This window comes from Callospermophilus lateralis, chromosome 17 (genome assembly GCF_048772815.1).
Source record: "Callospermophilus lateralis isolate mCalLat2 chromosome 17, mCalLat2.hap1, whole genome shotgun sequence".
NCBI lineage: Eukaryota > Metazoa > Chordata > Mammalia > Rodentia > Sciuridae > Callospermophilus > Callospermophilus lateralis.
In genome coordinates this window covers 35,484,865-35,501,185 of record NC_135321.1, presented here as the reverse complement: position 1 = coordinate 35,501,185, position 16,321 = coordinate 35,484,865, and the positions used below count along the sequence as shown (strand labels likewise).

At 34.7% G+C, this 16,321-nt stretch overlaps 1 protein-coding gene and 1 pseudogene across 5 annotated transcripts in view; one reads left to right on the top strand and one right to left on the bottom strand.

Moving 5' to 3' along the window:
- Galnt1 (polypeptide N-acetylgalactosaminyltransferase 1) overlaps positions 1–16,321 on the top strand; it is a 114,344-nt gene that overhangs the window by 55,944 nt on the left and 42,079 nt on the right. For 4 of the 5 annotated variants that reach the window (XM_076836640.2, XM_076836641.2, XM_076836642.2 and 1 more), the window contains exon 5: positions 10,314–10,352. The exons of the other annotated variant lie outside the window; for it this stretch is intronic. In XM_076836640.2, coding sequence (XP_076692755.1) covers positions 10,314–10,352 — 39 coding nt within the window. The remainder of the gene's footprint in view (positions 1–10,313; positions 10,353–16,321) is intronic. 5 annotated transcript variants of the gene reach the window in all.
- Positions 8,861–9,716, bottom strand: LOC143382849 (small ribosomal subunit protein uS2 pseudogene; annotated as a pseudogene).

Here is a 16,321-nt window from a genome sequence, read left to right as displayed (position 1 = left end):
CTTAGGATGAACCCCACTTGATCATAGTACACTACCTTTATTTTTTTTGTATGTGATTTGCCTGTATTTTATTAAGAAATTTTGCATCTATGTTCATCAGAGATATTGGTCTGAGATTTTATTTCCTTCGTGTGTCTGTCTGGTTTTGGTATCACGGTGACGCTAGCTTCATAAATTGATTTTGGAATGGTTCCCTCTTTTTGCTTTCACAGAATAGTTTGAGGAGGATTGATGTTGGTTCTTCTTTGAATGTCTGGTAGAACTCAGCTAAGAATCCATCTGGTCCTGGGGTTTTCTTCCTTGGTAGGCTTTTGATGGTGTCTTCAATTTCATTTCTTGAAATGGATCTGTTTAAATTTTCTATGTCCTCCTGATTCAATTTGGGTAGGTCATACATCTCTAGAAATTTGTTGATATCGTCAAGATTTTCTTTTATTACAGTATAAATTTTCAAAATAGGTTCTGATTATTGTCTGTATTTTAGTAGTGTCTTGTGATATTCCTTTTCAGTGTGAATTTTAGTAGTTAATTGTATTTTTTAGTTCTATAGCTTCTTTATTTAGTTTTTGTTTTGGAGGATCTATTCCATCATAAAACAGGTGTGTTAAAGTCACTTGATATTATTGTTTTGTGGTCTGTTTAATTCTTGAAATTGAGAATAGTTTGTTTGATGTAAATAAATGCCCCATTATTTGGGGCATAAATATTTACAGTTGTTATGTCTTGTTGATGTATAATTCCCTTAAGCAGGATGAAATGTCCTTTTTCCCTTTTGATTAACTTTGGCTTGAAGTCCACTTTATCTGATAAGAGGAGAAAAACCCTTGCTTGTTTATGAGATCCATGTGAATGATATGTTTTTTCTCATCCTTTTACCTCAGTCTGTGGATGTCTTTGCCTATGAGATGAGTGTCTTGGAGATAGCATATTGTTGGGTCTTGATTTTTATTCCAGTCTGCCAGTCTTTGTCTTTTTATTGATGAGTTTAAGCCATTTACATTCAGTGTTGTCATTAAGATATGATTTTTATTCCGTCATTTGGATTTATTTCTGGTTTTTAATTTGAATTTGTTTTACCATTGATTCACTGTTCTTGTAGTGTAATTTCTCCCTTTGCTTGTTTTCATTTTTATTTTTCATTTCTTCTTCATGAACTATCTTGAGCATGTTTTGTAATGCAGGCTTTCTAGATGTGAATTCTTATAACTTTTTTTTTAATCATGAAAGTTTTTTATTTCATCATCAATTCTGAAGCTTAATTTTGCTGGTTATAGTATTTTTGGCTGGCATCCATTTTCTTTCATAGCTTGGTATATATTTTTCCAGGACCTCTTAGCTTTGAAGGTCTGAATTGAGAGATAAGCTTATATCTGGATTGGTTTCCCTCTAAACAATACCAGTTGTTTTTCTTGAGCAGCCTTTAAAATTCTACCCTTATTCTGTATGTTAGGCATTTTCATAATAATATCCTTTGGTATGGGTCTGTTATAATTTTGTATAATTAGGGTTCAGTAAGCCTCCTGTAATTGATTTTTCATTTCATTCTTTATGTTTTGGGAAATTCTGATTATTTTTTCATTGAAAAGATTGTATATTTCTTTCATTTGTATCTCTGAGCCTTCATCTGTCCCAGTAAATCTTAAATTTGGTCTTTTCAGGTTATCCCATATTTCTTGGAAGTTCTCTTCATGGTGTTGTTACATCTTTTCTCCATGGTAACTTTGTTTTTAAAACTATATATTTTGGGCCAGGTGTGATGGAACACACCTATAATCCCTGTGACTAGGAGGCAGAAGGATTGAGAGTTCAAAGCCAGTCTCAGCAATATTGAGGCACTAAGCAACTCAGTGAGACCCTATCTTTAAATAAAATACAAAATAGGGCTGGGGATGTAGTTCAGTGGCCGAGTTGTCCTGAATTCAAATCCCAGTACCTACCTCCCCCATGAAAAAAAAGATTATATATTTTGTCTTTTTTATATGAAACTATCTTCCAAGTGATCTAGTCTGTTGGTGATGCTTTCAATTGAGTTTTTTATTTGGTTTATTGGTTCGTTCATTTCAAGGATTTCTGCTTTCTTTTTTTCCTCCTAGAATCTCTTTTTATTAAAGTGATCTTTCACTCCCTGTTTTTCTCTCTGATTTTACTCCCTAAACTGTCCCTTACTTTGCAAGTCAGTTTAGCTTTGTATATTCTAAACTCTTCCTCTGACATTTATTCCACTGTGGTGTCAATTCATTCTGTTATTGGAAATATCTTGGTTTGCTTGGGGCAATTTGTTTCCTTACTTTTTCATGTTGTTTGTATGTCTGCCCATTTAAGAGTGTGGATCTGAGGCAGCAGAGTTTCTACCCTGTGAACTTACAGTGTCTCTGAAGTTTTCCAATACCTTACTCGTTGAGAAGCTGCCTGTCTGCTTTCTTGGTTTCATACCATGGAGCAGCCAGGAGAGTGACTTCTATTCTGCCTCTTGAAACCCTCCTTTATGTGGTTCTTAATCTTATCAGTAAGTAGCATTATAAGTCACTAATTTTTTTTTTTTTTGAGAGAGAGAGAAAGAGAGAAAGAGAGAGCGAATTTTAATATTTATTTATTTTTTTAGTTTTCGGTGGACACAACATCTTTGTATGTGGTGCTGAGGATTGAACCCAGGCCGCATGCATGCCAGGCAAGCGCGCTACCTCTTGAGCCACATCCCCAGCCCCTAAGTCACTAATTTTTGATAGTGAATAGTTTCATTATATTTAAAACATAAATGGTGTTATACACATGCTTGCACAACAGATTTTAGGCTTGTTGGCTTCCTCAGACTTGACAAAAGTACAGCTGCTATATGCAATCCTTTTGACCATCCATGAGATCTCAGAGGGACTCTTTACTACCATAAAATTACCTTTTTATACTGGCATCCCCCCACTTTTTAAACAATTTTTACATTTTCTATTATGAAACATTTCAAATGTGTATAAAAATAAAATAGAGATAGTAAATAATGAACCTTCATGTGTTCACAGCCTACCTTCAACAATTCCCAACAGTCTCAGTTTATATACTCATCTGTCCCCTCTTAAGATAGTCTTCAACAATCTCTGCCTCTAGATAATAACAATCTCATCTCTGTGAAGTCTCTTTTCACATTGTACTAGGGTTGGTCTGTTTGAGCAGTAGTACAGGATATGAATAGCAAAATGTAACTTTCAAAATTAAATTATTAAATACACTGTGGTATCCATTTTGGACTTTTACTCTTGTTAGAGTCATTTATATTAGGGTAAGCAGCTGATATGACAAGAGCAACCTTTATAGAGAAACCTATGTAGAAACCTATCTGCACTATGTTAGATTAGAAACATCTGTGGACAATAAGGTAGAAGCAGATTATCCAGGCAAAGCCATATCATTCATATGTATTTCAGTATGTACCTCTGGAAGATAAGGACTCATAAGAAAAGAGAAAGAAAAGAAAAATCATGATTCTGTTTTCATACCTCAAATTATGTTGACAGTGATTTCTTAATACCATGAAATACACAATTACTATTCAAACTTCCCTACTTATGTCATGTAGTTTCCTTTTCTATAGTATCAGGGTAGAAATAAGGTGGTTACATTGCATCTGGTGCATATGTTTCTTAAACCTTAAGATCCTTGTCTATCTTTCTCCCCTACAGTTTATTATTTGAAGAATGCAAGTAGAATTGTCTGTTCTTAACTTGCATTTTGCTGACTCCATCTCTGTGGTGTCATTGAACATGTGTCTCTGTTTTCTTTCTTCCCTATAGATTAGTAATTGTATCTAGAGGAACTGTGAACCCAGTGTCCTTGAAATCAAATAAATTGTGTGCTTGTGGTAATAAAGGTGTGAAATCTGGCCTGTAATTGTTATATCATTATTGGACAGATCCATGTGTTCCATTTGTCTGTCTTCTCTTTGTAACTCCTATTAACCAGGTATTAAATTCACTGAGGAAGAAAATACTTCATCTTAATTAATAATGCCACTATTACAATTCAAAACTTGTGAGACGCATTTCAGTTAGCTGAAATTATATAACTCTGAATACACTTAATATTTAAAAAAGAAGATAGAAAATTAATGACCTGTCCATTTTAGGAAGTTAGATAAAGAACAGAAAATTGAATTCAGAGCAAATAGAAGCAAAAATAGGAACTTAAAATATTTAATAAAACTTGGAATAGTAAGTAAGTATATGATAGAGAAACAGCAATGTCAAATGCTGGTTCATTGAAAAAACTAATAAAACTAACCAATCAAGAAAATAGAAGGAGTCACAGATAATTTAAGTAAGGAATGGAAAGGGGGGTTATTATATGTCCAGATCTGAAAATAATTATTAAGGGCAGAAATTAATAAAATAGACTACAAACATAAAGTATTGAGACTCAACGGAGCTGTAAGTTAGTTCTTTGAAGAATTAACAAAACAAGAAATGCTTTCCTAAATAGTAAGTACCAGGAATGAAAAAGAGAGTATCACTGCATATCCTGTAGATATTTAAATTATTATAAGTGAATTGTGTAAAGTATTATAAGTGGATAGTTGAACTCACAAAAGCAGAGGATAGAATTGTGGTGGGCAGGGAAAATAAGAAGTTTATCAGTAAGTATAAAGTCTCAGTTTTGCAAGATAATTAGGTAAAGGTCTACTGTATAGCATTGTCTATAGATAACAATACTCATTATGCACTTAAACATCTATTAAGAAGGTAGACCTCATGTTTTTTTTACCAAAACAAAAGTAAGATTACAAGTCAATATTATGAATAAAATTATTTAAGACTTTAGATAAAATTAACAGTTCCTAGAAAAATGTGACACCTGAGAAAAGTGGAAAATATAAAGTACTATAACTATTAATAAGTAGAATTAATTATTTAAAAACTATCTAAAAACATACATACATAAATACTAACAGACTTTCAGGCATAGACAGCTTTGTTAACAAATTAGGTTTTTATATATATTTAAGGAAGAAATACTTTCAAACTAACAGAAACTTTTTTAGATACTAAAACAGGAGGGAACATTACTAAATGTGTTTCCTATAGTCAGCGCATCAGATCTTAAATTTGACAAGTTCATACTGACATTAATTACATGAGTTAGTTAAAGCCAGCAGTATGTTAAATTGATACATTAATACCAAATTGTTTTATTCAGACATAGGAAGTTGGTTTAGTATTTGAAACTCAGTAAAATTTACTAATTAACAGTGGAAAGTTACAAATTATGTGACTGTTAGATGCAGAGAAATTATTTGTAAATTTGTCACTACCATGATAAACCTCTTTAGCAAATTAGGAGCAGAAGGGAACTTCCTTAGTCTGATATAGAGAGCCTAAACAAACAGAACACTACCTTGTCCATACTTAAAAATAATTTCAAAACCTTTCTCTCTGAGGTTTGGAACACAACTTAGATACCCCTTGTCATTACTGGCATTCATTGTCACACGGCAGGGCTTAGCCAGTGTAAGGAGGCAAGAAAAGGATTCAAAAAGAAGGAATTGAGCCATATTATTTACAGTTGAAATGATTGTGTAGGATGAAAATCCAAACAAAGTATAGATAAAGATTCAAATCAATAAGTATTCAAAAAGGTTGGTGGCTTTAAGGTCAGTATTTATAAGAAAGAACTATTGTATTTCTATGTCAGTTGTTTTCTGACAAAAGCTAGAAAATAAATTTTTTAAGTATCACTTAAGATGTAGTCAGAAAGTGTAAAATATCGAAAAATAAAACAACCTACCCTTTAAGGGAAATTCTAAAACATTGAGAGAAATTAGAAGCCTAAATAAATGAAGAAATGCCTCATGTTCATTGGACTGCTCAATATTATAAAGATGTTTCTTCTCTCTAAATTAATTTATAAATTTATTGTAGTCTTATTCATAACCTTGTGTATATGTGATTTGACAAATTGATTCTTGAATGTCACTGGAAATGCAAAGACCTGGGAGGGTCAAACATTCCTATAGAAGAATTATGAAGATTTTTTTAAAGAAAACTATAGTAATTAAGATAATATGGCATAATATTGCAAGAATAGACAAATAAATCAGTGGAGCAAAATAGTGAGTTTATAACCAGTCTCATTCATACTTTGAACACTTGGTTGAAGACAATGGTAGTACTACATAGTAGTAGAAGGATGATCTTCTAAAAAAATAAACAAATGGGTCAACTTGATATAATTAAGGACTAAATAGAAACTACCTTTCCTCACATCATACAGAATAGTCTATATTTCATATGTATAACAGATACAAATGTGAAGGCAAAGCAGTAAAACCTTAGATGATCACATAGGAGAATATCCTTTTGCACTCGGGAAAGAGTTCTTAAAACACAAAAGCATACAAAAAAATATGAAGGAAAAGCTTAATAAATTTGACTACACTGAAGACTTATTTTTAATTTTTTTTAATTTTGCTATGTTAGGGATTGAACCTGTGGGCTTGGACATGCTAGGCACATGTTTTACTACTGAGCTGCACTCCCATCCCCTCATCAAAGACTTTCTGTTCATTTAAAAAAAGAGTGAAAGGAAATAACTAAGTCATTGAAGAGATATTATCTATGACATTCATAATCAGTAATGTTCTTAGATCCAGAAATTTTTAAAAATTGCTACATATCAATAAGAAAAGGATAGTCCAATAAAAAAGCCAGTGGGAAACAAATATCATAGAAGATGCATAATCATTTGCATAATCAATAATCATTCAACTGCCATAAACATGAGACAGGTACTGAGACTCACTAGAAATTAAAAAGGGGAAAAAAAAACCACAGTGACATACCAATTTATATTCTTATACACTTTTGGAGTTTAAATTGGTGCAGCCACATTGAAAAATATGTCAGTATCTACTAAAGTGAACCTTTACATTCTTCATGGCCCAGCAATTCCACTCCAAGTTATCTTAGAAATGTTTAGGTGATAAGGACCAAAGTGTTTATAGCAGTGCTATTTTATTCATTCTGAACTGGAAAATATCTGTTCGTCAATAATAGAATGTGGTATGTTTATACAATAATTTATAAGCAGTAAAAATGAACAAAAGCTACTTCCCACACCATGGATGAATCTCACCAAAATTTTAACAATATTATATTGAGCAAAGCAATCAAATAAGAATATTCAGAGAGTGCTGCTATTTGTGGGGAGTCTAAATGGGCAAAATAACTAATACAGTATAATGATTGATCACTCTTGGGAAGGAAACAGATTTAACAGGAGCAAGGGGGCTTGTGAGGTGCTGGCAGCATTTTCTGAATGGTGCTTGCACAGTGTTAGCTCAGCAACTCATTCAGCTCCCTTTTGTGTGCACTCCATATCAGTATTTGTGCTATACTTCATAATAAAATCAAATTGGAAACAAGTGGGCAGTAAAGCAATGGAGTGAGCTATGTAGCAGTGCTTCTGAGGTTAAGCTGTTGTGAAGAAGAAAGAGAAAGGGTTGCTAAATGGGGAGAGCATACAATCAGGGAGGCTTTTTCCTTTATCTTTTATAAAGGTGGTATTAGTACAGTATGTTTGTGTGGTGATAGAAATGATCCAGTTGAGAGGGAAAGTTTGAGAGAAGAGTCATACCAAGAGCCTGAACATAAGTAGGTGAGAAGGGATGTAGTTGGCTTTGATGAGAACCAGGGTATTCAGGCATTGTGTAGTAGGAGAAAGTGCAACGTTTATAATCTCAGGTGCATACAGGATGGTACATGTGTTGATGGGACTGTGGAACTTCTCATCTGAAGGTTTTTGTTTATTTATTTTGTCCAGTGAAATTAGAAACAAGGTTGTCAGTGAGGAGGCAGGGAGAAGTTTTAGGAATCTGTGGAGAGGTAGTAGTTTGAAGGAGTTGATTAGGAAATTTGGCAATACTGTTGGAAGTGCTGAGACTACTTGAGGTTTGTGGCTGTAAGTTTGAAATGATACCACTCAACATGGTCATATGTTTTCTTTAGACACACACAGAAGCTCAAGTGAAAAAAACAGTTGGATTGAACTAGAATTTCATAAATTTTGATCTAATGAATCTAGTTTTCTGTTTACTGTCTTATTAATTTCCTTCCTTCTTTGCTATTTGATAAATTAGATTTAACTGGTGAAGTTTTAGCTTCCAAATATTTTTCCATCTGTTTTTATTGGTATATATTGTAGTTACACATAATGGTGGGATTTGTTATTACATATTTGTACATGTATACAATATAAAATATGATTTGGTCAACAAAATTCCCTAGTATTTCTCCTTTCTTCCTTCCTCCCTTCCACTGGGTCTCTTTCCTCTACTCTACTGATCTCCCTTAGATTTTTCCATCACCTTTCTTTTCCTTTTTCCTCTCTAGCTTCTATATAAATGTGAAAAAAAAACATTCAACCCTCAGCTTCCTGAGTTTGGCTTATTTTCAGTTAACATAATGTTCTCAAGTTTGGCTGTTGTGAATTGTGCTACTGTAAACATGTAGTTTACAGTAGCACAATCTGTGCTGGTTTGGCTGTTGTGGATTGTGCTACTGTAAACATGAGTATACATGTATTGTTATAGTATGCTAACTTTTAATTCATATAGGATAAATATCCAGGAATGGTATTAACTGGGTTATATGGTGGTTTTGTTTCTAGTTTTTTGAGGTACTTCCATAATTATTTCCATATCGGTTATACTAATTTATAATTTTACCAACAATGTCTACCAACAGTGTAGCAGTATTTCTTTTTCTCCACATCCTCTCCAGCATTTATTATTGTACATTTGTATTCTTTTTAAGAAACTGGTATTTATTTTCTGTAACCTTATTTCCATTTGCTTATTAATAAGTATCCTCAGAACAGCTCAAGACCGCTTGTTGGTTGTTCCTACCCACTCAGTGGCCTGAACAGTGGACCAGTTTTCAGTGGCTGGCTGGACACTCCAGTCTTCAGTAGGGAACTGCTGGATAGGCACAGAGGGCACCTGCACACCTTCAGACCAGTCTGCAACCTCAGTTGAGCAGCAGTGAACTCAGGAGCTGGAGTAGTTCATTCATCCTGAAATTCCTCCTTGGTCACAACTTTTTCTGCAGCAGCTTGCTCTTCCTTTTCAATCTCTTCAGGATCTTTGTAGAAGAATGGATCAGGCATAACCTCCCATTGGTGCTCATGGGAAATGGTGCAACACATGTGCAGAACTTCTCAGGCCAGCATCCACCACATCAAACCCACAGAATGAGCACCCTTGTTCTTGCACGGAATGGCAATGTCCACATAGCACAGAGGAGAGTAGGCAGATTGACATATAAGATGCTTCTGTAAGAGGCTGGTGGTCAGCCCTAGAATCAATAACTACCAGAAGACTTGGCTCTTAAGGCTGCCTGGATTTGGTTAGTGAAGGTTCCAGGAGTGAAGCAACCAGCAATAGGATTGGCTCCAGTGGTAACAGCAAACTTTAGCACAGCCCACTGGCCAGTATTCCTAGAGGATATGACACTGATATCAGCAGGGTTTTTAATGGCAACAATGGCACAAGCTACCAGTAAAAGTTTCTCACAGGTGCTCTTCATATTTATGATGTAGATGCCATCACTTTTCCTTTAGTAGAAATATTGTTCCATCTGGAAACCAAGGTTGGTGCCACCTAAGTGGGTTTCTGCTGCAAGGAGTTTGAGGACATCCTCCTGCTTCATTTGCAGGACTTCAAGGGCTCCAGACATTGTGACAGTTTCCCTTTAAAGTTACGATTAGAATCAAGAACAATGCTGAATGGACCCCTCCCTGAGTAGCATGGAAAGGACGTTTGTATTCTTGATGGCTGCCATGCTAACTAGAGTGAGATGAAATCTCAGTCTGGTTCTAAGTTGCATTTCCCTGATTACTAAAGATATTGAGCATTTTTTTTTTTATATTTATTGGCCATTTGTATTTCTTTTGAGAAATGTCTATTTAGAAGTGTCTATTTAATTTGCCCCCACCTTTTGGTACCAAAGATTGAACTCGGGGGCACTTAACCAATGAGCTACATCCCCACCTTTTTTAGAGATAGTCTCACTGAGTTGCTTAGAGCCTCACTAAGTTGCTGAGGCTGGCTTTGAACTTGCAATCCTCTTACCACAGCTTCCTGAGCTCTGCGATTATAAACGTGTGCCACTGCACCTGGCCAATTTGCCCATTTTTAATAGGTTTATTTGGGGTTTTTTGTTTGTTTTGTTTTGGTGGGTTTTTTTTTTTTAATGGTTTGGGGTTCTTAAAATTTTTTTGATATTTATTTTTTAGTTGGATACAATATCTTTATTTTATTTATTTATTTTTAGGTGTGCTGAGGATCGAACCCAGGACCTCACAGATGCTAGGCAAGCACTCTACCACTGAGCCCCAGCCCCAACCCTGGTGTTAAGTTTTTTGAGTTCTTTATATATTCTTCCTCTATCAGAGAGTAGCTAGCAAAGATGTCTCCTATTCTGTAGGTTCTCTATTCATATTCTTAATTGTTTGCTTTGCTGTGCAGTAACTTTATACTGGCCATCCCTTGTGTTAATTTTCCTGGCATTATTTCCTGAGCTTTCAGGGTCCTATTGAGTAAGTTGTTGCCTGTGCCAGTATGTTGGAATGTTGAGGCAAAACTTTTCTTCAAGGAAGTGCATAGTTTCTGGTTTAATTCCTAGATCTTTGATCCATTTTGAGTAGATTTTTACAGGGTGAGATAAGGTTCTAGCCTCATTTGTTATAAAGGCTGTCTTTTCTTCAGCATGCATTTTTGGCACATTTGTAAAGGATCAGATGACTGTATTTGTATGGGTTTGTCTCTGTACCTTTTATTTGGTAACATTGATCTTTGTGTCTGTTTTTATGCCTGCACCATGTAGTTTTTGTTACTGTAGCTCTGTTAATATGATTTTACATTTAAGTTCAGCAGGGTATTGGTCTGTAGTTTTCTCTTCTTGATGTGTCCTTATCATATTTTGGTATGAGGGTGATACTTGCTTCCATTCTATTTCGTGGAGTAGGAGGAGTATTGACAGTAGATCATCATTAAAGGTCTGGTAGAATTCAGCTGAGTATCCATCTACTCCTGGGCTTTTCCTTGTGGTAAGGTTTTTTTGTTGTTGTTTTTTAATATTTATTTTTTAGGTTTTTTTTTTTTTTTTTTTTTAGGTGAACACAATATCTTTATTTATCTTTATTTTATTTTTATGTGGTGCTGAGGATCAAACCCAGTGCCTCACACATGCTAAGCAAGTGCTCTACCGTTGAGCCACAAGCCCAGCCCTGTGGTAAGATTTTTTATTACTACGAATACATCATTGCTAGTTATTGATCTGTTTAGGTTTTCTGTGTCCTCTTGATTCAGTTTTGGCAGGTCAAAACTGTGTCTACAAATATAGCCATTTCTTCTAGGTTTTCTGATATATTGGAGTATTAAATTTCAAAATATTTTCTAATCTTCTGAATTTCTATGATATCTGTGGTGATTTCTCCCTTTTTCATCTCTAATTTTATTAATTTGGGTCTTCTTTTTCTTTTGGTTAGTTTGGATAAGGGTTTTTCAATCTTGTTTATCTTTTTAAAGAACCAACTTTTCTTCATTTATCCTTTCTAATTTTTTTATTCTCTATTTCATTGAGTTTCTTAATCTCTCCTTCTATTGGTTTGGGGATTGGTGTGTTCTTGTGTTTCAAGCACCTTGTAATACATCATTAGGTTATTTATTTGGGATCTTTCAGATTTTCTTAAGTAGGCAGTCATAGCTATAAATTTTCATCTTAGAACTGTTTTATAGTGTCTCATAGGATTTGATATGTTTTATCAATATTCTCATTGATTCTAAGAGATTTTTAGTCTATTTTCTCATTTCTTCTATCAACCATTCCTCATTCAAAACTGTATTGCTCTCCATGTCTCCATGTGTATGTGTTGATTTCTGATTTTATTCCATTATACTCAGATAAGATATATATATATATATATATATAAATTTGTCAAAGAGTTGCTTTGTAAACCTCCTATTTTGGAGGAGGTTCTATGAGCAGCTGAGTAGAAAATGAATTTGGCTATTGTTGGACTAAGTATTCTGTAGATATCTTTTAGATCCTCTGGATTTATAGTATTTATTAGGTATGAAGAGCCTTTACTGGGTTTATGTTTAGATGAACTACCTATTGGTGAGAGAGGTGTGCTGAAATCACTCAGTATTATTGTACTTGGGTCTGTGTGAAGCTTTGAGTGTTGTCTGTGTTATGTAATTAAGTGTACAAATATTTGAGGGCATAAACATTTACTATTGTTATATCTTCTTGTTGGATTGTTCTCTTTACCAGTGTTAAGTAACCTTTTTGGTCTCTTGTGAGACCAAATTGATTTTGGTTTGAATATGGCTGTATCAGATATGAGAGTAGTTAATCCTGCTTCTTTAGGACCTCCATTTGCATGATGTATCAGTTTTTATCCTTTCACTTTAAGCCTGCCTGTAAAGTGAGTCTCTCAATTCAATTGGGTTTTGTTTTTTTAACCCACTCTGCCAGCCTGTGTGTTTTATTGGAGATATTGTCCGTGTTGTTAAAGTTTTTTTTTTTAATTCCTGCCATTTTCATCTTTTTTTTTTTTTTTTCCTTTTTGGTACCGGGGATTGAACTCAGAAGCACTCAACCACTGAACCACATCCTCAACCCTATTGTATTTAGAAATAAGAGTCTTACTGGGTTGCTTATGCCTTGCTTTTGCTAATGCTGGCTTTGAACTTGAGATCCTCCTGCCTCAGCCTCTGAAGTCACTGGGATTACAGGAGTACACCACTGCACTTGGCTTGATTTATTTCTAATGTTTAATTTGCTCCTATTTCTCATTAGCTTAGCTGCTCTTTAAATTAGATTTATTCATTTGTGAACTCTGAGTATTTTTATTTCTTCTGAGTGTAGTATTTCTTTAAGTATTTTCTATAGTGCTGACATAGTAGTCATGAATTCTTTTTGTTTCAGCTTTTCTTGGAAGGGTTTTATTTCTTCTTTGATACTGAAGGATAGCTTTGCTGGATATAACTTTCATGGTTGATGGTTATTTTCTTTCAGGACTTAGAACATATAGTTCTAAGCCCTCCTGGATTTTTGAATTTATGCTGAGAAACTAGAATTCTTGTTGACTTGCATCTAAATATGACTTTAGGTTTTTCTCTTGAGGATTTTAAAATTCTATCTTTGTTCTTTGTGTTAATGTGTTGTGGAGAGGTTCTTGTTGGATCTTGTGATTCTTAAATTTGATCCCTTAATGTTGTCCCAGAGCTTTTGTATGTTCTGATCCTGGTTATTTTCTCTTCTTTAATAGTATCTGAATGTTCAAGGCAGTCACTTTGTCTTCCAACTCTGAGATTCTGTCTTCTGTACTTTCACCTGAACATTTTATCTGATTTATTGTGCCTCTCTTTTCTAAGATTTCTGTTTGATTCTTTGTCAAAGAATTGAAATTCTTATTGAAATTCTCATTCATATCCTATACTGATTTCATTAATTTATTCAGTTGTTTTCCTGTGTTCTCTTGGAATTCATTGATTATTTTTATAATCATTCTTTTGAATTCTTTTTCTGGTATCTTAACTTTAGTGTCTTTGGAGTTAGTTATTCTTGTATTATAAATTAAAGGAGGCATTATGTTACCTTATTTTTTCATATTTCTTATATTCTTGTGTTGGGTTTTATGCAGCTGTTGGGAGAGATTTCTCCTCCACTCCCTTGTGTGGGCCTTTTTATGGCACAGCCTTCTTTTGCCAAAGTGTTCTAAGATATCAGGTTGTTAGGAATTTTTTAATATATTTCTAAGTGGGTATTGAAGTATAGTTTCCCTGCTAATTCTTTGATGATGATTAGTGTATTTATATATTATATATTGTATATATTATATATATATTATATTATTATATATTATGTCAGAATTTGGGGATTCCATTTTTCCTGTAGGTCTCAAAAGAAGGGGTCCTTCTTGTAGATTTGGCAATTGTATTCAGTTAGGCTATATGGGATACACCCTCTGTGATTGTTCTTTTTCACTAACATTTCTATTGTATATTCTAAAGAGGTATTGGAGTGATCTAGATTGAGACCTGTCAGATGTGGTGTCCACAGCCTTTGTGCTAATTCGGTGTGTGTTATGTCCATGAAAGGGACCTGCCTGACTGGCTCCACTAGCTGTTGCTACTTGGGGCCTGGTTGGTAGTTTGGGATTTTTGACTCTTCTGTTTTTTGTATTAAAGTATCACTTATTAAAGTGTAAGTCTGGTTAAGTTGTATGGGGAGCAAAGTATACTGTCTCTTGACTGGGTTTAGCTCAGTAGCTGAATCTTTACCCTTTGAACTTTTGTTGTCCCAGTAGATTCCCAGCACCTCACAAGAAAGGGAGAAACAAACAGTAGCAACAACAGAAGTAAACAGTGTACAACATTAAAATAAATGCCCAGTCCACAACAACAGGAATGGTGGGGGTTAGCAATTGCCAAAAACAACAAAAAAAAAATAAGCAGCTTGTCATCCATCTTACTGATCACTGCAACAGCGTGAATGGTGGGAAAAGAACTTACATAAACTAAATAGTTCTGCAAGATGGCGGAAATACAGTTAAGAGAAAAGAAAATATAATAAGAAGGTAGAAAAAAGTTAAGAAAATTCAAAATGTAAACAGAAAGCAGAAGAGATGTAGCAAGTGACAGCTACAAAGAAGAGAAAAAGTAAATTAAAAAACACTACGTAAGGGGCTAGGGCTGTGGCTCAGCGGTAGTGCGCTCACCTAGCACGTGCAAGGCGTTGGCTTCTATCCTCAGCACCACATAAAAATAAATAAAGATATTGTGTCCAACTACAACTGAAAAAAATATTAAAAACAACAACAACAAAAAAAAACACTATATAAAGGGATAGAGAACAAGAGAATTGGCTTTTCGGGGGAGAAGAAAGAAGGGAAAGAGGAAAAAAACACAAAACCTGAAACAAACAACATAAACCCTAACCATCAAAAGACACAACTAAGAGCAGTTGTTAAAAAAAAAAAAAATGAGAAAAAGAAACGTGTGTGCACACACAAACCAATCAACACAAAAGAATACGAACAGGAAAAAAAAAAAAGAAGAAGAAGAAGAAGAAGAAAATTCTCAGTGAGAAATAAAACTATTGTCTCCTAGGTGATTATAACTGTCAGTGAGGCTATAACTGCCTGTGCTGGCTGTTCTGTTTCTTCTTGGGCTATGTACAGAGAGCAAAAGAGAGAGAGTATACATGCTCTCTAGTGCACGCAAGGGCTGGGAGTTGTTAAACCCTTTCTTTTTGTGTGTTACTCACCAAGCTGCCAGCTGTAGTGTCCTAAAACTAAAGCTGGAGCTGGTTGAAATAGCTTTCAAATTCCCTTCTCACCATTGTGATGTAGGATGGAATGGAAAGTACTCTCTTTTGGAATTTTGTCCAGACAGACGAGATGGATGTACTCCCAGGATGAGACTGCTGCAGAGTTCTAAGTGGGAAGTTCAGAGGGGCGGGGATTGAGGCTTAGCTCTAATCAGGTTTTAGGGACTTTATTGAGTGGTATCTGATTTGGAGAGATTAGATCAGTACACCCCTAGCTAGGGTCAGGCAGATGCTGATCTCTGCTGGCAGTTGAAATCTCAGGAGCCTCCCAAGAAGGTTTGCTCCCTTCTACTCGTGAGGCGGGGAGCAAACCCTCCGCAAGTCTCACACATTTCACTGTCAACAAATATGGTCTTCTTAAGCTTAGTCTTTGATTGTATTCACACCTACCTGTTCATTTTCCCAACCCTCTCTATTTTGTGACATGAACTGCCAGATAAGCTACTTCATTTTGCTAAGCCTCAGCTTTCTCATATGTAAAATTGGGATAGTAATACTTCAGTCTTAGTGTTTTGTAAGCATAAGTGGAATAATGCATCTCAACCTTAAAAATATAATATTGAAAGATAATTTATGCGATCCTAATGTAATCATTAAATAATGAAGTCACCAAATTACATTGAGAGATTGAGGAACTGGGAAGTATATGTGTTGGGATGGGAATAGAAGTAAATTCTCATTCTATAGTAGGAAGCAAATACATGATACCTAGAACTAGAAATTTAAAAACCAGAAAGTAAAAATGCACGGTACCTAACTTTTGAGGTACAAAAACAGCATGGTATTGACACCCAAATAGACTTGTTGACCAATGAATGGTACAGAATAGAAGACATAGAGACAGACCCACATAATACAGTTATTTCATATTAGGCAACAAAAACATATATTGGAGAAAGGATAGCCTCTTCAACAAAAGGTGCCGCAAAAACTGAAAATCC